Genomic DNA, 26,117 nt, shown 5'->3' with positions numbered 1-26,117 from the left:
AACAGGTCTGACTTACTGCCGGCAATGCGAACACAGCTCCTGCTCCGGTCATACAGGGACCGGACAGCCCTGAGCAAAGGGCCCCGGACCCCGTACTCCCGGAGCACCCCCCAAAGGACACCCCGAGGGACACGGTCGAAAGCCTTCTCCAGATCCACAAAACACATATGGACTGGTTGGGCAAACTCCCATGAACCCTCGAGCACCCGATGGAGGGTATAGAGCTGGTCCAGTGTTCCACGACCGGGACGAAAACCACTCTGCTCCTCCTGAATCCGAGGTTCGACTATCGGTCGGATTCTCCTCTCCAGTACCTTGGAATACACCTTACCTGGGAGGCTGAGGAGTGTGATCCCTCTGTAGTTGGAACACACCCTCCGGTCCCCCTTCTTGAACAGAGGGACCACCAGCCCGGTCTGCCAGTCCAGAGGCACGGTCCCCGAACGCCACGCGCTGTTGCAGAGACGTGTCAACCAAGACAGTCCTACAACATCCAGATACTTTAGGTACTCAGGGCGGATCTCATCCACCCCCGGAGCCCTGCCACCGAGGAGTTTGCGAACAACCTCAGTGACTTCAGCTTGGGTGATGGATGAGCCAGCCACCGAGTCCCCGGTCTCCACTTCCTCTTCGGAAGACGTGACCGAGGGATTAAGGAGATCCTCAAAGTATTCCTTCCACCGTCCGACGACATCCCCAGTTGAGGTCAGCAGGCCTCCACCCGCACCGTAAACAGTGTTGGTGAGACACTGCTTCCCCCTCCTGAGGCGCCGGACGGTTTGCCAGAATTTCTTTGGTGCCGACCGATAGTCCTCCTCCATGGCCTCCCCGAACTCCTCCCAGGCCCGGGTTTTTGCCTCTGCGACAGCACGAGCCGCGGCTCGCTTGGCCTGCCGATACCCGTCGATGACCTCCGGAGACCTACAAGCCAGAGTGGCCTGATAGGCCTCCTTCTTCAGTCTGACGGCATCCCTTACTTCCGGTGTCCACCACCGGGTTCGGGGGTTGCCGCCACGACAGGCACCGGAGACCTTGCGACCACAGCTCCGAGCAGCCGCATCAACAATGGAGGCGGAGAACATGGTCCACTCGGACTCAATGTCCCCAACCTCCCCCGGACATGGGAGAAGCTCTCCCGGAGGTGCGAGTTGAATACCCTACTGACAGAGGGCTCCACTAGACGTTCCCAACAGACCCTCACAATGCGCTTGGGTCTGCCAAGTCTGTCCGGCTTCCTCCTCCGCCAGCGGATCCAACTCACCACCAGGTGGTGATCGGTTGACAACTCTGCCCCTCTCTTCACCCGAGTGTCCAAGACACGCGGCCGGAGGTCTGATGACACGACAACAAAGTCGATCATTGACCTCCGGCCTAGGGTGTCCTGGTGCCATGTGCACTGATGGACACCCTTGTGCTTGAACATGGTGTTCGTTATGGACAATCCGTGGCTAGCACAGAAGTCCAATAACTGAACACCGCTCGGGTTCAGATCGGGGAAGCCGTTCTTCCCGATCACCCCTCTCCAGGTGTCACTGTCATTGCCCACGTGGGCGTTGAAGTCCCCCAGTAGAACAACGGAGTCCCCGGTCGGTGCACTGTCCAGTACCCCTCCCAAGGACTCCAAGAAGGCCGGGTACTCTGCACTGCTGTTCGGCCCGTAGGCCGCCACAACAGTGCGAGACCTGTCCCCCACCCGAAGGCGGAGGGACGCGACCCTCTCGTTCACCGGGGTAAACTCCAACACGTGGCGGCTGAGCTGAGGGGCTATCAGCAAGCCCACACCAGCCCGCCGCCTCTCCCCGCGGGCAACACCAGAGAAGTGGAGCGTCCAGCCCCTCTCGAGGAGATGGGTTCCAGAGCCCAAACTGTGCGTGGAGGTGAGGCCGACTATATCTAGTCGGTATCGCTCAACCTCCCGCACAAGCTCAGGCTCTTTCCCCCCCAGCGAGGTGACATTCCATGTCCCCAGAGTTAGTCTCTGTGTCTGGAGATCTGGTCGCCGAGGCCCCTGCCGTCGACTGCCGCCCAGATCTCTCTGCACCGGCCCCTTATGGATCCTCCTGCGGGTGGTGGGCCCACGGGAGGGCGGCCCCACGTCGCTCTTTCGGGCTGTGCCCGGCCGGGCCCCGTGGGGTAAGACCCGGCCACCAGGCGCTCGCCATGGAGCACCCATCCCAGGCCTGGCTCCAGGATGGGGCCCCGGTGACGCCGATCCGGGCGACGTAAACGGCCTTGTTCGTGTCGTCGTCATAAGAGGCTTCTGAACCGATCTTTGTCTGACCCGTCACCTAGGACCTGTTTGCCTTGGGAGACCCTACCAGGGGCATGAAGCCCCCGACAACATAGCTCCCGGGATCATTCGGGCACTCAAACCCCTCCACCACGTTAAGGTGTCGGTTCAAGGAGAGGAGTTTAAAGTGCCTATGACGGGGGGGGGTATTTATGATTTTCAAATTTGGACTTAATTTAGTGTATTTATACCTGTCGTACACATACATTATAGTTTAACACAAATCTGACATGCATTTGTGGAGAAAACTTTGAAAAATATGTTGAAAATGACAGGAAGTGACATCACACCAGGCAGACTCATTCCATTCAAGGCATATGCAAAATTTACACACATTTTTTTAACTTTTTCGAACTCTAAATATGAATTCAACAAAACAAAGTCGCGATCATATATTTTTATTTGTCAAAAAAATAAAACAAAGTGACATTAAAAATGAGTTTTGGCCCAGTGTTTGCTGGGTAATTTCCTACTGTGATGTCACCAACTACAAACAGGAAGTGAAATTATAAACCTAAAAAATGTGCTATTCTCTGATAACATTTTCATAATTTTTAGCAAAGATCAAAATATATTTATCTTAATTGCATTTTAGTTCAAAGAGTCATCTGACCTGTAGGGGGCGCGTTAAAAAAAAGAAAAAACATGAAAACACAACAAAAAAAACAATAATATCCGGGAATTAAACCTTGAGGAACCTTCTTGGCATCCGGCTTTAATACGAACCACAAAGCCACTGGTTGTGCTTCCTTTTGCACTTGATTTTGATCTCCTCTTTACTTAATGCGGCCCATCATCATCATCATCATCACGTCTTTCTGCGACGGGGACGGACGCCAAAACGATTCCTGGATCTTCACTTGCCGTTCTATTTCGCGTCAAACTCTGGCTTTAATACAAACCGCAATTACAAGTGAGCCCGCGACGTGGCACGTTAATGTGACACGCTAAAGGCGCTGAAGAAAGAGCGACGGACGCAATTAATTCTGTGAGTTTGCAAATCTCGGCAGAAGTGCAAAGGCGGCGCTTTGAAAAGGAGCTTTCCGGGTCTCATCGAAAGTGCGGCTCAGACTGAGGACGACGGACGTGTCTATTTTCTATTTATTGTCGGCGAGTCGTAACTTCTGTCCTCCCGCATCAGTGGAGTGTCACTGAGCCACAAAGACGCCGGCGCCTTCGTCCTCCGACCGCTCTCGCGCACAAGTCTCTATTAGTTCAGCAATGGGTTTTGTCGAGGCGGTTGCCGCAGCGGCGGTTCGATCGAGACTGGAGCTTTTGCTTGTTCAAACGCGTGGAAAGTGAGACTGTCGTTGTTTCTACCGGTTAAAACCTGAACCGTGCGACTTGTGGTGGAGGGGATTTGATCGCTTTACTTTGCTTGCAATGTTCTACGATTGGAGTAAATGTAAAGAGTAAAGCTTGCATTTTTTTCTTTTCAATCACAGATGCTTTTGTCGCTAAAATAACTTCAAAGGCATTGCCTCTCCACAAACTTGACCTGTAACTGGCTCCTACATCTATATTATTTTGAATATTGGCTTCAGTTTTCAAATAGGAACGGTCAAAAACCCAACAAATCTACGGCCTGTCAATACAGTCCTTTCAACAGCAGATTTACCGTATTTTTCGGAGTATAAGTCGCTGCCAAAAAATGTATAATAGAGAAGAAAGAAAAAAACATAAATATGTCGCACCGGAGTATAACTTGCAATTTTTGGGGGAAATTTTAATTCAAGATTAGGAACAGACATTTAACAGATGAGAGAACATGGTGAATACGTGTACATATGCTAACGCTAACACCTTCAGCTACATGACGTATGCTAACGCTAACACATTCAGCTACATGACGTATGCTAACGCTAACAGCTTCAGCTACATGACGTATGCTAACGCTAACACCTTCAGCTACATGACGTATGCTAACGCTAACACCTTCAGCTACATGAGGCACAGACAGAACTGTGGTAAGTGTCTGGTATGTTCACGTAACATATGAACAGTTATTCAGATAACTATAGCATAAAGAACATGCTAACACGTTTACCAAAGCATCAGTTTTACCCCAAATCACTAAATCCATTGAATTCTTCTTCCTCTGTGTCACTTCTAAACAACTCCACAAACTCCAGAGGAAGAGGAAGTGCTGATTCTTCTTCTGCATCGCTTAGAGCCTAGAGTGCCCTCTTGTGGTTGCCAGTGTGAAAATAATCAACATGTGAAATGCGGTTGCCAGTGAGAAAATAACGAACAAAATGTTGTAATAATGTGTTAATAATATCACATATAAGTCGCTCCGGAGTTTAAGTCGCACCCAAGACTTATAGCCCGGAAAATACGGTACTCGTTTTCATATCATTTTACCCTCAGAAATTGTAGACACGGTTTGAAATCCGATTTTGTTCAGTGCACAGCTTCCAGCACTTATAATTGGAGTAAAAGTGCAGAGGTTTAGAGAGAGCTCGGGGGTCGCTTTAGGGGAGATTCGCTGAAATGATAACGTCATATTGTAAAAACCTTACGGGCAAAACGATTACATCCAATGAAACACAACATGGATTCTTGTCATATCCAATACAACTTTATCTGTACAGCACAAAGTCTCCAGGCCGGGTTGAATACCAGTGACTAAGTTTGTTTATTAGATTTGTATTAGAGATCGTACGCTCGACAAGTCGGCGCTCAAAAGACCAGAACGTTCGCTTTCCCCTACGTGTTGGTTTTCTTAATGAGATGTCGGCGTAAAACACAGTGTTGTTGTCAGCGTGTCTGTAAAACTAGTAATCTCCAAATAACTGTAATTACACGGAGGGAGTTTGTGTCCAAATTTGTGTCTGCGTGTTGCCAATAGCGCTCCTTCGGGTTCAGTCTTTCAGGAAAACAAAAATGCACTCTAGAGAACTTTATCGGTTTTAAGAAATGCCAACGGAACATCACGAGACAAAATGATAATGATTGATGACGAGACTATATGTTATTTCAGTGATGACCAGCACTTTTGGGTCCGACTCGTGGCCATGGACTGGCTGAGGTGTCCATTTGTGCTCATTTATTAGTGTTTAAAAGTATCCAACCTCTTAAATATCACATGTGCTTTGGGTATTTATTGCAATCAATGTATTTGTCATACCATTGCAGGATATAATGCATTATTTACAGTATTTTTTAACTTTGAAATCTGGTATTTTTTCCTCACAAACCAACCAAACAATTCCTCCTTTTGACTTGCATCTTTCAGAGACTTTTTGTCACATTTGTTTGTTTTTACTGGTTTTACCGAAGAGTTCACCGGGTCCAGACGGCATTCGAGAAAGAGTCATTTTTAATTTTCGTTTATGGTCTTAATTAGCTTTAATAAAACACAAACAATGGGTTACATGTACAGTACTGTTCAACTTAGATTAGAACACAACAAGACTAAACTGCTACAACATTAATATCCCCAACACTGTTTCAATCACTGAAAGATTAGATTTTTGTGAGAAATAATATACAAAATGCTTTATCAACAATGCTTTGCCATATTACTCATCTAGTAGTGAGTTAAACTACGACGAGACTAGGATCGACCCGGTCCGAACCAGGACTAACCCAGAACCAAACGGGTCTAAAGCAGAATCAAACCAGGACTAAACCAAAACCAAACCAGGTCTAAAATAGCACTAAGCCACAATTAAACAAATAAACAAAGATTTTATTATTTTTAATACCTGGGCGATGGGGTCGTGGGCCAGATTACATCGCGTGGCGGGCCTGATTTGGACCGGGGGCCTTATGTTGACTAGCAAGTCGCTTCTAAGTTGGAATACAAACAATTAGTTCATTATGAATCAAAAGTCATCATTCATTTTAGTTTTATCCTGTGCGAATAGAAGTGCAGGTGCAACAAAGTGTTACCGTCTTCCCCACTGAACCAACTCACCGCTCAATGGAAATCTTCACTCTTTTCACGGATGCTATCTGAGGGAAGACATGCCCGGGATAACATTGTACCAAAAGCCAGAGAAGACGGCGCTTTCCTCAGATATATATATACAGGCGCTTTGGTAATCTCCCTTAATCCTTTTTGTTCGCCCGAGAGATTGGTGCTGCCTTAGAAGTTTCCGCCCAGACAAAGAGCGGGATAGTGCGATGGTATCGGATCTAATAGACCGGGGAGGTTGAGGAAAAGGCTAACCACCTCCGAGTGTCAGAGTGAGGAGGAGTTCACCGGAGTCACGGCTCTCTCAATTATTTTCGGAATTAGCCCCGGCGTTCCTGCGAGATTCGGGGACATTTTCGGCGAGGTTTTTTCCCGTCGGCGAGGGGAACGGGAGGATGGACGGACCACGTCTGGGTTAAGAGGTGCCGACCCGGGTGTCAGAGCTTCTGACAAACCACTCGGGAGAAGACGCTGGACGAAGAATAGCCCTGTCTGCCCGGCGCGAGGGTGTCAAAGGGTTCGATTTGAGGGAGAATGCGGATGAGGCTTTGGTAGCGGCGCGTGGACGGTTTCTGAAGGTTCCAAAATGTTTCAAAACTGACAATGACTGCACTAGACATAAAACGATTATGTCTAGTGCACATTGAGACTTTTTAGATGTGCTGTCAACCAAATTAAGCTTGAAATATGCTGTGAGAAAGTATATTATTGTTTAAAAAATGGAATTAATAATGATAAATTGTATTAAAATGTCTTCTTTTTGCGCTTTAGTCTCCAGATATCATTTATGGTTATCAAAATACAACTGAGATTTTTTTTTTTTTTTATAGTCGATTAGTCATGATTAGGTGTGAATTGGTGTTTTATTTGACCACAATGTTCATTAGTTGACTTAGTATTTCATTTTCCACATGGATTTGTATGGAACAACCGCAAAAGGGGAAGACACGGCGTGATTTACAGTTTAATGAGTTTAATCTGCCTTTCCACATACAAATACACTGTTTCCAAGTATGTTTCTGTGTAAATAGTGTTATCGTAGTCCTGTGAGTGCAATTTGGGTCCGATACATGGTCAAATCGTAGAGATTCTGAAACGTTTGGAAAGATTTTGTCAGTTTCTGGTCACTGTGTGCACAAACGTCGCCTAAAAATAAGGCAAAATAGGAGTAAAACCATAATAAACTTGGATGAGGCCAGGGCTAAGATTAGATCGTAGAGATACTGAAAGGTTTGGAGAGCTTTTGCCAGTTTCTCGTCACTGTGTGCACAAACATCACATAAAAAATAAGGCTAAAATAGGAGTAAAATCATAATAAACATGGATGAGGCCAGGGCTAAACTGTGTGGGGAGAAATCAAGTCGTTATCAGAATTAAACTGGGCTGGAACCAGGATAAGACAGGGTTATGCAACAGCAATTGTGATTTTTTGACCAAACTTATTGAGTGTAAAATCAAACCTAACTTTTCCGATAAAGCCGACAATTTAAAAACAACATTTACACATTGAAACAGTTAACAAACCCGTCAGTGAAACCCGCTCACACAGAGAGTGAATCCCTTCAAGGTCGTTCTACGTGTTTGTCTTGGCTTTTCACTCTTTGAACTGTATTTGATTATCTGGAGTATGAATATAGAGAAAACCAAAAGTGTTTTCCCAAAATATGCAATTGTAATGAAGCCCATAAATGAACAAAACCAGCTTGAAATGACTGGTACAATGGAGGCGCGTTCCCCAGTTTGACTGACGGGTAAAATAATTTTTTTTTACAATTGCAGCTTTTTCATTTGGAGGTTTAATGGGCCTGGGCGTCGATGTTTGGTATTAGAAAGGGAATTAAGAACTTCTAAGTGCAATGGACAAAGCTGCGACTAAATGCATTATATTCTGCAAACATCAAGGTTTGAATTCACTAAATATATTCCGTTTATTTACGCAAAACGAGGAACTGGCGCGAGTTAATTTCAGCATTTTGCACTGCTCTTTTCACAGCGTGAAATTCATTGTCATTCATTGTTCGCTAATGAGGGATTGGTGTCTGTCAAGTTAATGAATGTGTTTTATATATTGTTTTTATTATTAGCGGTTGCTGTGCGGGATATTTCAGCTACATTAGCAGTAGCGACTTTAATTTGCTAACGTGCTCGGTCAAAAAGATGTTGTTCAAAAGATATGTTCTATAATTGCATGACTGGAGTGTTGTTTTCTTGTTTTAAGCCTAGAAAGTTCCACAGTATGGTGTTAAAATGATCTATCTCCATGGAGACACGCGAGTTACAGGCCAGATGGTAACACTTTGTAATAACTACGCTTATTCCTGCCGTAATAAAGCATGAACAAAGAGTTAATTACAAGTGAACTTATTGTTTATTGTTTCTGATTCAGGCTTAGTAACTATTTAACTGTTTTGTTTATGATTTGTTAAGGTTGTGTTTGCGGTCAGATCTGTGGAGAGGCGACCCCCGCTCACAGAAATAATTAGTGCTACGCAATGTATCGCAAAAGTATTAATATTGCAATATTGTTGGCTGTTGCAATAATGAATATGACCACAAAATAGATACATCTCAATCTGACAGAAATGTACTGTTTGTAAAATGAAAACAGTTAATTTTGACACGAATTTTGAAATGATTGTGTTAAAAAGTCGCTTCAAATACTGCAATGCTATCGATCTCCCAGGACATTAGGTGCGGACACTCAGACAGGACAGTTTTAATAGTTTTGTGAAGTGAAGACGTCTGTGCTGGTTTTGCTCCGTTTCCACACGGCAGAGATGGTTGGGTTTACTTTTTTTTAGTTTGGTGACTCGGCGCTACTTCCTGTATTTTTTCCCACAAACCGCCACTTGTCTGATGTAAAACTGGTGTAAAACTAATATTTACCACTGGAACTATCCCACAAAACCAAGTCATCCCTCTCAATATTAGATCTACGTACTTGGGCCTCAAACTCCTGCCGTGGACACAATAAATTGACTCTTTTGGAGCGTAATCACAAAGAGGTGCATGACTCAAACCTCACCAACGATCGAGGACTGGACTGACATAATAACGGACGTCAGACAAATGGAAAAAATGAAATTCAGATTTAATTTGTAAATGGACAAATTTGACGCACTTTTGACTGAATGGGACCTTTTAAATTTTGAATAATATTATGTCATGATTTTTTTTAAATATTTAGTTTCTTATTTTGATTTACACTCTGGTCGATTTTTTCTTGTGTTCTGTTTCTTATTTATTTATAAAAATTGGGGGTGAAAAACAGAAAATAATTAAAATGTAATTTATGCACTTTAACAGCCAATCATCCCTAGAAAATATGATTTTAGCAATAATAAACTCTACACTAACACATTAACATTACCGTATTTTCCGGAGTATAAGTCGCAGCGGCCAAAAAATGCATAACAGAGAAGAAAAAAACATATATAAGTCGCACTGGAGTATAAGTATATAAGTATAAATATAAGTATAAGTCGCACCCCGGCCAAAACTATGGAAAAAGGTGCAACTTATAGTCCGGAAAATACAGTATTAATTCGAAGCAAAACAGTATTAACTCCATGGAGACGAGCGCGTATCGGACCCCCACCAGTGACATCGTTTACACCTTTAGAAAAAACAAAGCTGCTTTTATGGTCGAGTGTCGAGCGAGGATTTCCCGAGGCCAAACGAGAAAACACTCATCTCAACTCTGTGAGCTAAAGTATTGCGGTGTAGCTGCAGAGTGGTGAGTAAAGGCCTAATAAGCGCCCTAAAGGTCAGATCATCTGTCTTAATGCACTTTTAATGGAAAGTGTGGACTTGCGCCAAGGCTGCGTTTCCCAAGGACCCCAGGTTAAGTAATGCTAAGGCTCCAGTTAATAACAAAGGACTTCCAATAAAAGCGGCATCATTACAGAAAAGTGGCTGTGAGCGCTTTGATTCGTCGCGAAGCCACGGAAGGAAGTGCAGTCGTGCTGAGACATGTCATTTCCCTTGGGTGGAAGAATCAGCGCTCCTATAGAACCTGGAATCCTTGAAAACGCTCTGATTTCATTGTGTTTTTATCATGTTACATAAAGCTATAAAAGGAGATACGTGCAGTTCTTTAGACTCCGGGTCATGGGGTTGAAAATGTGTCTCTGAGCCACACTTTTAAATGTTTCTTACCTTATCGCCATCAGAATCAAGCATTTTGAACTTTATAAAGCAAACTTTTGTTCAGTTTTGTTTTGCTTTGTTCTAAATGTTTGATGAATAAATATGTGCCACAGCAATGAAAGTCTTTAGGATAATAATATGAGGTTTATATGGTAAAAAGAGCAGGGCAAAGATGACTAAACAACAAAAACAGCATTATAGCATGAGACAGAAACGTCCTTGACCGCATTTCTTCTTTTACTACGACGGCGCCCTCCTGGACAAATGAGGTATTACACCAACTTATTTTCAGCTATGTGTTTTTATTTTTTCAAACGGTTATGTATCATTTTCGAACGCTCAATGTATCACTCAAAGTCTTAATTTTTTCAAATAATGACAACTAAGTACAGAGCTGTGGGCGGGTATAGGGGGTAGGTGGAAGTAGGAATTTTCTGAGCAGTTGAGCCTCAAATGCAGGATCACACAGGATCACTTAAACATGTATGAATGAAAAACTATCAGTAGTTTAAAAACTCATTATCCCTTTTAATAAGTGACCTAGTTCACCTTGGATTCAGTCCCAAAACTAGAATCTAAAATGCAAAAAGTGAATGGGGCGAACTCTCAAATACAGTACGTGACTCAAACCCTGTGAATCCCATTAATCATGCCATGTTTGGCGTCGGTTGTCGCTAATCTGTTAATGACAGCCCGGGTTTATGTCCTGGCCTATTTCGGAGAAGCTCAATCTGTCGATGTCTGTTTGGCGTCTCGAAAGCGCCGAAAACACGTCTCCAGCAGCTCAGAAGTCCCCTGGTTACAGATTACTGGAACGCAACTAACTTCCTAATGACAAAATCAACAGCGCACTAGAATATAGTATAAATGAATCTAAAAGTGATGCGATTTTATAAACTTCAAGTCAGACACATTTTGGAAGTCGTGACGCATTTCCCACAATTAACTTAACGATTAACAACACTTTTTGTTTGCACCAGTCCGAAGTTTTCATACTGTATTTGTCCATTTAAATGCTTAGCTTGGATTGAACCATTTTCGATCTGACCGCCGCTGTTGCTAACGCGAGCTACCGTACATTACGTTCTTGTCACTACATGAAGTCCAATTTGAATCCGAGCTGATTGAAAAAAAAAAAAAGAAGAGAGAAACTCCACTAAATTAGCACGGTTTTGTGACTTTCTAATTTCCGGGATGTCAGTCATTCACAATGGGTCATTTCTCCCCGTCCTTTCTTCGCGCGGGCCGCATGGAGAGGCTAATCCAGCCGCCTCGGGCCCCGAACGGTGGATCATTAAAAGTGGGTCAGAGCGGCCCGCGGTAGAGCGATATGAGGGGGATATAAGGTCACGCTTCGCTGTCACTTTGAGCTACTCGCGCTGAGCTAACCTGCTTCATTAGACCGGCCCGGAGGCAAAGGACGGGGAAACATACCCAACTCGCTCTGCAAAGACTGGAATACGTCTGGAAGAGTTCAATCTCATTTATATATAAGTTATGTGTTGGAGAAGAGGCAGCTAATTTTAGACTGACATGGTTTTACTGTCGGTTGGAGCGCTCTTTGAACCCCAATCAAACCAGTTCATTCAGGAATCGAGCAGGAAGAGGCTCCTCCGGGACAAGTACGAGTCAGGTTTATGGGGGGCGGGAGATAAGTTCACTCGTGTAATAAAAAATGGTAATGCATCTGTGGCTATCGTTGAAGTTGCATGTAATAAATGATCCAAACAGGAACGCGGCGCAGTCTACGGTCCAAGAACATGTTTCACTGTGTTCCAAAGTGTGATGTGTGAAGGCCCCAAGCACAGGCACGAGTCCTGAAAGACCTTAAAACAACTCAAATAGTCAAAGCTCGGCAGGTGCATCAATCACACGAGTCCAAACTAATGCTAAATGTTTTTAAAATATATTAATTTCTTCCCGTTTGTCCGGATTGAACGCAAACTACAGGTCGCCAGCGAAGATCGTAATATCAAAGGTCGGTTTTGAGGCTTGGGAAACATCCAGAAGGAACGAGACGTAGAACGGCACATAAAACGAGAAGACTTTACCAAGAAAGTGAATGAATATGGCTTCAATGACAAATACTGTACGCATTAAAAACAAAGAATGAAAAAGCAGAATGTTCCGCCTCTCAGACATTCACTCGGCTTTCATTTGTAAAAAAGAGCAAAAACATTACGTCTATGTACAGTTTATACAAGACATGGTCCTAACTGCCCCGCCCCTTTCTGCCGGGGGGGCCTGTATTTCCCCGGGGTTCAAAAGTTCACGCCGTTTCTCGCCGTACGCTCCGTGGGGTCCCGCCTCGGAGGGAAACAATCTGATTTAGTCCCAGGTTACAGGGGCCCCTGCATCAGATCAGACCCCGCGGGGCAGCGACTTATCCAGCTCTAATGGCCAGTTATCCTGCCGCCCTGCCATCGACACACACACACACACACACACAGCCGCAATCGAAGGCTAATGCTGACAAAGTGGCGTTATAAATATGTTGTGTAAAACGTGGCGTGAGGCGTCCGGCTGTTATTCCATGTGTGGTGGTCCAGGTCACGTTACAACATCCTCGAGCCTTTGTTCATGGCTTTTAACAGATGTAACAGGTTTTCTGATCACACGTGACCGTCACTTCATTAATAACACAGCATTAGGATGGGAATAGTTGGGTTTTCCTATTGTTCAAATGCTACGTCTCAAGTTTTGACCTGCAGCGTATTCAATTACCGCGCTATTTCAACCTTATTACGACGACGCTTTGACTGCGATGTATAAAGTGCTGCCCTGATTCGTGTCATGTGCGTTTCTTACATCACGGTCGGTCCTTTTTTTCTTTTCTTTCCATTCCAAGGTCAATGTGTAATTGGAATTTGTTTCATTATTCACATCGCCGTGCGCAATTCAAAAACGGGACACTTGACATGATGCATCTCGGCCGTCCAACGAAATAAACAAATCATTCTTCAGCCACGGACCACATTTTGTCACTAATGTTACTACTCCTGTGTTTTATTACATGCGCAAGTTTGTCAAAATGTACCAACGTATCGGCGGAATGAGACAATCGCGTTATAAAGTGTGTGATTTGGAGGGCAAACGGGAGAAAAGCCGAATCGCTACTGTTAATTCTGCAGATGCTGCGGCGTTTGCTGGATAAACACAGTCCCTAATGTGCATTTTTACATAGAATATTACCCTGTATGTGTCCTATATATACTGTGACTTGATATATCACGGCTCTTGTCCCATTACGACATCACTACACGTTCTGTAAAGTGAAAAAGCCATTTTTTCCGACACAAATAGTAGCACAGCAGCATATGTTACATTATACAGGGCCGTTCCCATAGGGTCCATAACAGCATTAAATATAGCTTTTGTCCTTCAGAAAATGCAAGTGCAAAAAATAAGTGTGGGTGTAAATTGTACCACTGCACTGGATTAGAAAGTGTGAAAGTAACAAATACATATACAAATACACATAAACACTTTACTCGAACAGTAAAGTGTCAAAGATTGTGCCAAGTGTGAGGTTCCGGATTATGAATTATGCTGCTAAACTATCTGTTAAAAGTGAACTATACTTTATCTAGTGCTGGTTGTTCACTTACAGGTGTTTTATTGCTCACCTTTTTTGGACACTGGCCTCTCCACGGAGCAGTACGGCACTTTTGTAGCTTCAGGCCACGCGAAGGCTTTACAACAAGGACATTCATACACCGGTGTGTGTGTGTGTGTGTATGAATGTCCTCGTTTCCATGGAGATTGGTACGTTTTATGCCATATTGTGGATCATTCCAGGCAAAGTGATAACATCTTCATGGAGACAAACGGGTTCTGAATCGAGTTGTCTTCCATTTTATCCATACTTATCTCAGCCAACTTTATTTATGGGGTACATTTTGTGTTTTTTCCCCCAAAAGAGTATATTATAATGGCAGCACTTACTTGTATTAAGACATATCTTAAGTTAACAGCATTTTAGCGATTCAAAACCCTGAAGTGAGAAAGAGAAGTGGCACTGGAGTATAAGTCGCATTTTTGGGGGACATTTATTTGATAAAATCCAAGACCGAGAACAGACTTTTCATCTTGAGATGCAATGTAAAATAATAACAGCTTAGAGAACATGGTGAATAGGTGTACGTATGCTAACGCTAACACCTTCAGCTACATGACGTATGCTAACGCTAACACCTTCAGCTACATGAGGCACAGACAGAACTGTGGTAAGTGTCTGGTATGTTAACGTAACATATGAACAGTTATTCAGATAACTATAGCATAAAGAACATGCTAACAAGTTTACCAAAGCATCAGTTTTACCCCAAATCACTAAATCCATTGAATTCTTCTTCTAAACAGCAGTATCTGTTCTTCAGCACCAGACAATGGGCACCGCACGGCAAAAGCACATGCATCAACACAGAGTTCAGTTACAGTCGTGCGCTGAAGAGAAAGCTGAGTTCATACCTCATACATCGTCCTTGTTGGAGACTTTGGTTTGGTCCTGTTCTAGTCCTGGTTTAGTCCTGCTCCAGTCCAGGTTTAGTGCCAGGATAAGCCTCCGTTTAGTCCCCATTTTGATACAGTGTTTGCGTAAGTGTGAGCGCAGCCTCAACGTTGTTTTGAGTAGTTTTGACTTGATTTTACTTGTACTGTACATTACTGCGCGTGTTACGCTGCACAATTAATCACAACCTCGGTGTCACTTCTAAACAACTCCCCAAACTCCGAAATTAGAGGAAGTGCCCATTCTTCTTCTGCGTCGCTCAGAGCGTCGCTGCGTCGACTTAGAGCCCTCTTATGGTTGTCATGTGAAATGCGGTTGCCAGTGTGAAAATAACGAATAATATCACATATAAGTCGCTCTGGAGTACAAGTCGCACCCCGGCCAAAACTATGTAAAAAAAGTGTGACTTATAATCCGGAAAATACGGTAGTCACAATGTAAAAGGCTTTGCGAGGGCAAACTTTATAGATTTAAATACATACGTTCTCCTTTTTGAGCGTTTGACATCAGGCAAGGCCGCTTTAACGGCGTAAGCGTGTCTACTTGACGGTTGAATTGCACACGGAATCTACTGTTTGTCATAAATCTTTGTACGTATCACCCCCACGACTCATCCTAATTGACTTGCGCGGAATTACACATTGGCGTAGCGTACGGGGCAGTACATCAACAGTGAAAGTTCATGGCTGTGCTTGCCATGTTATCGTCGTAATAAACGTGATCGAGCGGTCCGCGTGGAGAGTCTTACGCTGCGTCGACGCAAGGTTGCATAGTCATTTGAAACGTAATGAAAAGTGAGGAGGAGGACTCACCTTGACAAAGACATGACGCTTTTATGTCGGTCTGTAATGGGCGATGGGAAGCGCCGCGCAAAGGCCGGCTTGAGTGAAAATGGACAATGGAAAGACTTCGTTGACGTTTTTTAGATGCTTTGACTCGATTTCTGACCCTATTTTAAGGTGCGTTGTGTTCGGTTTTCTGGTCGGCTCTCCAGGGACGGCAGTAAAAGACGTAGCTCTGGTTGTGTGGACTTCTGTTGATATGAATGGTCCTAAACTGTTTGGCTGTTTTTCGGGTTTTACTGTTTTACCTTGTCGACGATGTAAGGCTCGTAGGGAATTGTTGCTCACATGTTTAAGTACTACTAAGCTTTTGCTTAACCTTAACCCTAGCCAGTTTCTTAACCTTATGTTTACTATTCTTACCTTGCGTTCATCCTGGTTTGTCCTTGTTTTTTTTGGTTTGTTCTTAGAAATATCCACACAAAAGCTCTCACATGTACTCGGGAACTCGGATCAGAAATGTTCCGCGCTCGACGTCGCAAATATAGCACGATTCATCTTTGACATTTGCGATCGGACTAAACGGGTTTATTGCCGGTAGTCTGTGTCAGAGGGACGGATTTGTTTGTATTTATTTATCTGTTGTCGTTGCAACTGTGCAGAGCTAGCTCGTTGACTAACATGAGGGGGAGATAAAGGACATTCCCCTCGGCCCACGAGAATTATCTTCCTCCACACACTTTTTGTCTTCCTTTTGGGTTAATCGTTATATATAACTACTTTATCCATGTGTCGGTGTAATCCCTCATTCGTCCAGGCGTGTTCCATTGTAGAAAAAGCTTCAATTGTAGTCATCTGGACTCAGTTAGAGTTAGTTTAGAGTTAATTTTTCTAACTGAGTCCAGATGACTACAACTGAAGCTTTTTCTACAATACTTCATCCATGGTTTAGTCTCATTTTAGGCCATGTTTAGTACTAATTTAGGCCTGTTTGGATCGACTTGGAAAAGCAAATATTATCTTAGGCGGTACTTGGTGTGAAACGTTTGATAACTGAGAACCACTGCACTGAACTTGTTTATCTTTAGTTCAAATATTACACCATATACTTGATATTCTAATTCGAATATGTCCAGAACAACAATTCCAAGATATTTTGTTTTTGTTTTTTTAAATCAGAATAGAAAGAAACGTTCCCTCCACGGCTTCTATAGCGCAGCGTCAAGACCAAGAGGTTGACGTACCCTTCACCCAAACATTATAGAGTGCACCTTTAATTCATGTCCAATTTGATGAATAATCAGATATCTCGTACATGCACCATTCTTTTTCCATAGAGAGTACACCGCAGCTTCTGTTTTAAGTTGTAAACAGTGTTGTAAATGTCTCTATGAAACATGAGATCCGTTCTGAACGTCGCGGACGACAAAACGCCGGCGAGTGATTCACTGTTCCTCTTTTGTTTGTCCAGAATAACAGAACCTTGCCAAAACACTGACTAAACCAAAACACTGTCTCACTTTCATGCACTTGAAAAGAAAGAAAGCACCTGAATATGAATATGAAAAATGATTGAAGAGTATTGCTGTAAAGTTGTTTTGTAAAATTCAAAACATGAAATTGATACTTAGGAAAAGGCTTGATTTTGATACCACAGTGATACTAAAAGCACTGTATTTTATACTTCAAACACAAAATAATAATATTGTCTGTAATATTATAATATTACCAAGTGGTCGTGCAGTTCTGCTTCACCGTGAGTTTGTTTTGATTGTATCTCGAGTTTTGACTTGTTTGACAGCTTGATTCAGGTTTCGAATACTTTAAAACAGCAAATAAACTAGGTTCATTTGGTAAATAGCAGATGTGGGATCAAGCCCTTGTTTTGAAAGTCTCAAGTATTTTTCCCATCACGAGTCGGTGATCTTCAAGTGCAAGTCCAAGTCCTCTGTTCTGAATTTTTTTTGCAATTTATTTGTTTGTTTTTTTTGGAAATGGTTCTTCTTAAAGTCCTGATCTCAAATAGAGAAGTGAGGGACCTGTTCAAGTTTGTTCCCGTAAACACTGAAGTAACATCTAACTATCACCTGTAAAAGGGAAAACACATCAAAGCATCAAGTGGTCTCAACTCACAAGGCTCCAAGTCCAAATCCAAGTACCAAGTCTTTATCAAGTCAAGTCTCAAGTCATGAAAGCAGTGACTTAAGTCTTCAAGTCTCTCCGTTAACCTCTGCTAAATAGAGCTTAATGACTGAAACAAACGGAACACAGACTCCAACTTCTTAAACGATCTATACACGTGCGACTTTAAAGTGTTTTGCAAATCTGTTACGACCAATATCCATGATCTGTTTGTGTCTTTCTGTCAGGAATCATCAGGACGGCGTTGGAGAACATGGACCGCGAGGCTCGGGAGCACTACACCGTGGTGATCCAGGCCAAAGACATGGCAGGCCAAGTCGGAGGTCTCTCGGGGTCCACCACCGTCAACATCACACTAACGGATGTCAACGACAACCCGCCCGAGTTCCCTCAAAGTACGTGCTCTTAATTCATACGTTATTATAAACATTATGGTTTGTGTGGCTTTTGAAAACACCGTTGGGTCAGGATGTATGTTTTATAAAGTAAAGTAATGCACATATAAGCTCATTCAGTCATTCTGCCCTGATATGTGATGGATTGTTATTACTGCTCGTGCTCGTTTATGAAAGAAAAGGCAAGAATCAAAACAGTTAAAATGAATCAATTGTTTTAATCCCTGTCAGTACAATTCTAATACAGAGATAACAGAGCGCTTACCATCTGTCCCTGTCGAATGTGATCGGCGACTTACGCCTTGACAATAATCTTTTTTTTGTTTTACTTTTACTGGAATTATGAGGATTCTGGTGTAAATTGTGCCCTGATTTCATGTAAATACCTAATTCACTACCATTTCTGGAGATATGCTCTAGATTGTGTTCTTGTGAGTGTGGGAAAAGCTTCAGTTGTAGTCATCTGGACTCAGTTAGAAAAACTGTAAGTTCTTGTTCTTGTGAGTGTTTTTTAAGTATTAAACTAGTTTCTTTAGTCAACCATAGCCATAGAACACCGATAAACACTTTCTGGAGATGTAGACCAGTGGAAATAATGAACAAATTAATCCAGATACATGTTTTTGTCCTTTATAACCTCAAACGTCTCCTTCAAGATTGCTTTAAAATGTCTCCCGTGTTTAATGTCTCACTTTACATCATAAAGTGAGACATCAGTTTCAACATTAAACTTTTTTTTTCTGCATTTTGAGCAGCAAAACATTTTTACGACACAATTTTACTGTTCAGCTTTTAAGTGGTGATCACAGCCGGAAACCACAAACTTTTAATAACTTACAAAGAGTGCCAAAAATGTGTTGCATTTTCATGGCTTGGAGCTAGTATTCCCTTTTGGCATGTTGGCGATGGACGCTGAAATGTTTATCACTCTTAGTTTAGTTTAGTAGAATATGTTTTCTCAGAGTGCTTTGCAAAAGAAAAAGTAATTTAATTATAGATTGTGCCTGAACCTCGGATCAAACCTGGACCAATCACAAAACCAGGCTTCAAACAAAGTCTAAACTCGGACTGTGCTTAATATAGAACATATCCAAGACTTAATGTATAGCAGAAACTCAAACAAGAATATCCCAGGACTAAACCCAAACCAATCCAAATCAGAGTCATTATATAATTTGTTATTTTCACATTGACAACCACAAGAGGGCGCTCTAGGCTCTAAGCGACGCAGAAGAAGAATCTGCACTTCCTCTTCCTCTGGAGTTTGTGGAGTTGTTTAGAAGTGACACAGAGGAAGAAGAATTCAATGGATTTAGTGATTTGGGGTAAAACTGATGCTTTGGTAAACTTGTTAGCATGTTCTTTATGCTATAGTTATCTGAATAACTGTTCATATGTTACGTTAACATACCAGACACTTACCACAGTTCTGTCTGTGCCTCATGTAGCTGAAGGTGTTAGCGTTAGCATACGTACACCTATTCACTATGTTCTCTCATCTGTTATTATTTTAAACTGCATTTCAAGATGAAATGTCTGTTCTTGGTCTTGGATTTTATTAAACAAATTTCCCCAGAAATGCGACTTATACTCCAGTGCGACTTATATAGGTTTTTTTCTTCTTTATTATGCATTTTTTTTGCTGGCGCGACATATAATCCGGAACATACGATAGGTCTAATAAAAGGCCTGAACTGAAACAGGATTGCGGGATGACAAAAAGTTTGGATATCGTAAAAAAAAATTATGCTCTTGAAGATTAATAATTCATTTTACCTCGTCAGCAGTTCAGCCCTGTGCAGTAACTGACGAAAGCGCAGGTCCTTTCCTATGTCAACGTGTTTCTTTTTTAATGATCACTTTGCCAGAGGGAAGAGTTAGAAAAGTAACCAATTAAAGTTGTGCCGCGTGAAGTACAATCTTACCTTCCCCTGAATACATTAGTGCGACGTGCTATTCTTAGTCCGAGAGCGAAGTGCGGATCACGACTACAGTGCGAACGTGCCACTGACGCAGCACGGGGCGAGTTTAGTAGGTGACTGTGTTGTACCAGCCAGAGGAAATCAGAGCAGAACTTTTTCTTATTTACTCAAGGAATCTGCGGTTTTCAGCTTCCTGTTTACGGTGACACTTGGTGAGGATTATAGGTTACTGTTCAGATTTTTCGACGTTTCCGTTTGAATCCGTGGGAGATTCTTTAGTTTCGGAAAGAAATATCCCAAATCATTGAACCTTTTCAATCTTTTCAGCTCATTCAATCTCCTCAGGAAAAAGCTCAAAACATCAAATTGTCTAAAATGTGAAAGAGAAGCTTCAGTCTAATAACAGATTTGATGATATTTAGTCCGCTGCTAACATCGAAAAGAAGAATAAGACAGTAAATATTTGTGGAAAAGCAGATAAACAGCGGGAACACTGCAGGTTAGGCACATGTTTAGCACTGACGCAGGCTTTGGGATCGTACACGGTTGAACTGATTACATTTCTCTAGTTAAATAAGCTCCATCAGAGTCCATGTGTTGTATAAATTATGTGAAATATAATGCTTTTGGGCAGACGAGGCACGGAGAGGAACAACTTCATGTGGAAAAACTGCTGTAAATTGTAGCGAGACTATATCTTCACGAATAAAAATGAGGCCAAAAGCAAATAAACAGATTTCATCATTTGTGCTGCCCATAGGTTTGCCAATTTTGGATGTAGTAGTGCTAAACTTGATTTGTTTTAATAATTCTTACCTGTTCTCCGGTCAAATTTCAAACTACAGGTATTACAGACTGTTGTGATGGGATTTCAGATACTTTAAAACTATTGAGAACGAGTAGAGTAGTTACAAGTGTAAAATTGCACTGGAAAAAATATTGAAAAGCTGAGTTATTTCTCCAAATTAACTTCCAACATTAGCGTTTGTTATGACGGGCCCGTTCAAGTATTTCATCCCGCATAACGTTTTCGCAGTAAATATAGCACAATTAGCCAAAAGTGCTCATCCAACGCTTCCAACGTTTTCGTTTTAATGACACATTTAAGTAATAACAGGGCAGGGATTCTTTGTCTGCGAGAGGGCCTCATCAGGCGCCATCACCATCGGGCGAAGAGGTTTTTTCAAATATTTTTTTTACAACCCATTTACTCCGAAAAACTGATTCAACGCATCAACAGTGAGCGAATAATCATTTGCCTGGCGTTTAGTCTTTTAGTCTCGATCCACCGCTGCGTCTTCCCTCCCGGCCCCCGCATTCAGTGTCATCCCGAGCGCCAAAGACTATTTTTAACGACTTTCCCCCAGGAGCAATCAGTGGCGCCATTAAAACGCTTAACTCTGGCCTTTATAGAGTGCGAAAAGTGTAACGTCAACGCTCTGGCGGCGCAAACTCGCGCCAAGGTCGCGGTTATTCCACTGCGGAATTCACTCACAGTCTCCGCCGTCTTTCAGAAAACTACGAGCTGTACGTGGCGGAGTCGGCGCAGGTGGGCAAACCGGTGGGCAAGATCAAGGCCAACGACGACGACATCGGGATCAACGCGGACATCAGATACAGCATCATCAACTCGGAGGGCGCCAACACCTTCACTATCTCCACGGACCGGGACACGCACGAGGGCATCATCAGCCTCAAGAAGGTAAGGCCCGTCGCAGTCGCCCAAGCAGAACCAAAGACACGCTGGGGACCTCAAAACGCTTCATATGTTGAGTGCTTTTTAACATCTTCGCCTGGGTGTTTCGTTGAGGATGCACTGACACACCGCATTCAAACTGAGACTGAACCTGGCTCTAAACCCAGACGTTAACCTGGACTACACTTGGACTAGAACAGGGACGAACCAAAATGATCAGCTCTAAACTCAAACCGCGCTTAAATGACTTTCCACGCTACGTTTTTGATCTATTTAAAGACACTTTGCCAGGGAGTCGAGTGGTCGGGGTTTTGATCAGACAGAGGCTCGGCCAGATAAGGAGGTGCCAGGCCATTTAGATCTTCAAAAACAAAAAAGTAACACTTGAAAATCAATTCTTAAAAGAAACGTAGAAAGAACTCTCGGTCGCCCTCAGCCGCCTTCAGCTCGTACGGAACAGGACGCCGTGGCAACGCGCACGGACGTCGGCACGTCGCCCCGGCGTCCTGTTCCGTACGAGCTGAAGGCGGCTGAGGGCGGCTGAGGGCGGCTGAGGGCGGCCCGGAGTCACCGACACAAAGTGCAGCGCAGGAGTCTGTTCTGGAGCTGATGAAAGCATGAATAGTCCTCTCAAGGTCTGTTCGGGTTGTTGAAACTTAAACTATTTCACTAAATCGACAAAACGGCTTCGCTTTGGCAGATCCACATGCCTCTCCGGCGTCTTTCTTTCACAGATACTTTTGGATTCATACAATGCCGTCAGAATGAAGATAGGAACATTTCCAGAGTTTTTTAAGGTCCCCCATACAAAGTAAAAAATTGTATGTACTTGTACTATGTGTTTTAATCTAATGCATTGTTTTTGCCCTCTGACGAAATTAAAACATAAACTCTTTTATTGAGTGTTTCCTCTCTGCATTCAGTAGAAAGTAATTAGGAAACTCGCATGTACGTATACTTCAATATGTGGCGTATATATTGCGTATACTGTATATCCAGATTCGATGCATTTAAAACCAGATAATAAGACAAATCCGCTCTGAACGAAGCCAAAGTATATCTAAGGCTACAGCAATTTCAAATCAATCGGAATAACAATTGGCTGCTTGAGCTCCAAACCCCATGCGACCTCGCGGACAGGAACCCATTTATTTCTGAGGAATAAACCAATTTCCAAACTATTTCCAGCCGTTCTTTTGAGGCGGGCTAATCCTTTTCAATCAACAAACAAAATACGGAGCGACGCGTTTCTAAACACTCATTATATACCTCCGTTATTAGCCGACGGTTCTCACGGAAACGGAGGAGGCGCGCGTTGTATCTCATCATGATTTGATATTTTTGTGAAGAACCACCCGGAAAAGGTCGTGGAGTTTGTTTGTTCAATTACATTTTGCTCTGTTACATTTGTACGAATTTATAAAGGTTTAATATGTCACTTTTCTGCTCCAAGTGAAGTCATGAGCTAAACCAATGCCAAGCCTAAATAAAACTTGTTGCCGTGTTATTGTTATTGCTAATCTCCATGGAGACGATCAAGATGATGGACCTTGACCTAGAAAAGTTACAGTTTTGCACCTTTTTAACAAGTGCACAACGAAGAATAAAAAGGACTACGGTATAATGGCGTTACCAACGTTAAACCAGTATTAAACCAGTATTAAACCAGGATTAAACCTGGATTAAACCAGGAATAAACTTGGATTGAACCTGGAATAAACCAGGATTAAACCAGGATTAAACCTGGTTTAAACCAGTATTAAACCAGGATTAAACCAGGATTAAACCTGGTTTAAACCAGTATTAAACCAGTATTAAACCAGTATTAAACCTGGATTAAACCAGTATTAAACCTGGATTAAACCAGTATTAAACCTGGATTAAACCAGGATTAAACCTGGATTAAACCAGTATTAAACCTGGATTAAACCAGGATTAAACCTGGATTAAACCTGGATTAAACCAGTATTAAACCAGTATTAAACCTGGATTAAACCAGGATTAAACCTGGATTAAACCAGTATTAAACCAGCATTAAACCTGGATTAAACCAGTATTAAACCAGGATTAAACCTGGATTAAACCTGGATTAAACCTGGATTAAACCAGTATTAAACCAGTATTAAACCTGGATTAAACCTGGATTAAACCAGTATTAAACCAGTATTAAACCAGGATTAAACCTGGATTAAACCAGGAATAAACTTGGATTGAACCTGGAATAAACCTGGATTAAACCAGGATTAAACCTGAATTAAACCAGTATTAAACCAGTATTAAACCAGTATTAAACCAGGATTAAACCTGGATTAAACCTGGATTAAACCAGTATTAAACCAGTATTAAACCAGGATTAAACCTGGATTAAACCAGGAATAAACTTGGATTGAACCTGGAATAAACCTGGATTAAACCAGGATTAAACCTGAATTAAACCAGTATTAAACCAGTATTAAACCTGGATTAAACCTGAAATAAACCAGACAAAGCGACCAGATAACAAATACAAGTGTGTTTTGTCATTTGGTCCTGATTTAGGCCTGTTTAGGTCGTTTTAATCCTGGATAAACACCGGTGTTGTTCCAAAATTAGTCAAAAAATGTAGTCCCAATTTTGAAATGGGTCGCATTAGGCCAATTTAGAACTAAACCAGGAATGACAATGGACTAAACCAATACAAAATCAAGATTAATTTAGCACCAAACCAGGATTAAACCAAGTCTTACCCACAAAATCACACCAAAACGCAACTGGAACTGTGCCAGATCTGAGGTCTAAACCAAAATCTGCTCCCAAACATGTCAGGACTAAACAGAAGACGATTGCAATGACAACACGACTCGTTATAAATGCATTGTTTCCATGACGATTGCCTGTACTGACATGTCTGTTACTGTCCCGCCGCAGCCTCTGGACTACGAGAGGAAGAGGACCTACACGCTGCACATCGAGGGCACCAACACGCACTTGGACCCCAGGTTTTCCTACTTGGGCGCGTTCAAAGACACCGCGACGTTGAAGATCTCCGTGGGCGACGTGGACGAGGCTCCTGTCTTTTCGATGGATTATTATATCATGGATGTTTACGAGAACTCTCCCGGCGGCACTGAAGTTGGCACGGTGACGGCCCGGGACCCGGACAGCAATAACAGCCCCGTTAGGTAAGACACGTTCTTTTATTTACCATTAGTACTAAACTATGACTATTACTTCTACTGATACTACTGTTACTGTGACTACAACTACTAATACTACGTGTTCTACCAGTAGTGACCAGATGACCCTTTTGAGCCCTGTGTTTTATGTCCCAGGCAGATTTATCCAAAACTATTGATTTGTCCCAGTTTTATACAGGATGTTTCCCAGTCGACCCAGTTTTTGACTAATTTGATACTCGTTAACAGTAAAGAGGGGAATGTACTATCAGTGACAGAAGTCGTTCAGATTATTTACGAACAAATGAGTCGTGAGCGTCCACGTGCATATTTGGGGCGTTCGTATTTGCATATTTATCAAAATTAGGACTTAATTCAAACGAAACCTGGGGTAGATAAGGACTAAAAGAAGTGTTATTTTTGTTTTATAAGTGTCATATGAGGAAGTCATGCTGGTGCGCTGTTAGCATGCTAGTTACTGTTAGCATGCTAGTTACTGTTAGCATGCTAGTTGTTGTTAGCATGCTAGTTACTCGGGGTTTGGGTTTGGGTTAGAGTTTGGGTTATATGCTGCTGTATTTGATGCTGTAAAACGATATATTTATGCATAATTATTGAGGATGTGGAACCGTGAACCAGTAGCCTATGCTAGTATTAACGTAGTTCCCCCGTCCATAGAAAAGGGAGCACATAGGTACCATGGAACGTTGGTACGCACCCGATACTTGCTAGCACCAGTGTGATGCCCAAACTCTGCTCTGGCCCCTGAAAGTTGTGAAGCGCTAATACAAATCGATGTTTGAGCGTTAGGAAAGTGAGGAATGAGTTTGAACAGCTGCAATCGGTTTAAAATGACAGTAAAAGACAGGAACAATGGCTTTGATGTTTTTGAAATGGCTGTTGTATGAAAGCTATTACTGAACAGAACGTCCTGTGCCCATGTTTTTCTTGTCCTTCAATAGCGCATAAGGACTAATTCCACGGATTCCCGGCAGGTTTATCTAATGAATCTCAATAGCACACGTGGGTTGGGCATTTTTTGAACAGATTTAAGTCATTCGTGAAACACGAAGGAGCTTCACGCACAGAAAATGGCTTTTTTCTGTAGCATCTGTGACCTTAAACATGTGATTTGGAGGTCAAATCTCTTGTAA

General features: G+C 42.6%; 1 protein-coding gene across 1 annotated transcript in view; it reads left to right on the top strand.

Moving 5' to 3' along the window:
• Positions 1-26,117, top strand: part of LOC140364358 (cadherin-18) — a 193,260-nt gene that overhangs the window by 65,206 nt on the left and 101,937 nt on the right. Inside the window, exons 4-6 of the mRNA XM_072450452.1 lie at positions 18,023-18,190; positions 21,627-21,814; positions 24,716-24,969. Coding sequence (XP_072306553.1) covers positions 18,023-18,190; positions 21,627-21,814; positions 24,716-24,969 — 610 coding nt within the window. The remainder of the gene's footprint in view (positions 1-18,022; positions 18,191-21,626; positions 21,815-24,715; positions 24,970-26,117) is intronic.

This window comes from Eucyclogobius newberryi, unplaced genomic scaffold, assembly GCF_026437365.1.
Source record: "Eucyclogobius newberryi isolate DKJ021-1_F unplaced genomic scaffold, fEucNew1.0.hap1 SCAF_18, whole genome shotgun sequence".
Lineage (NCBI taxonomy): Eukaryota > Metazoa > Chordata > Actinopteri > Gobiiformes > Gobiidae > Eucyclogobius > Eucyclogobius newberryi.
The sequence above is the reverse complement of the archived record's forward strand: the minus strand, read 5'-3'. Positions and strand labels throughout refer to the sequence as shown.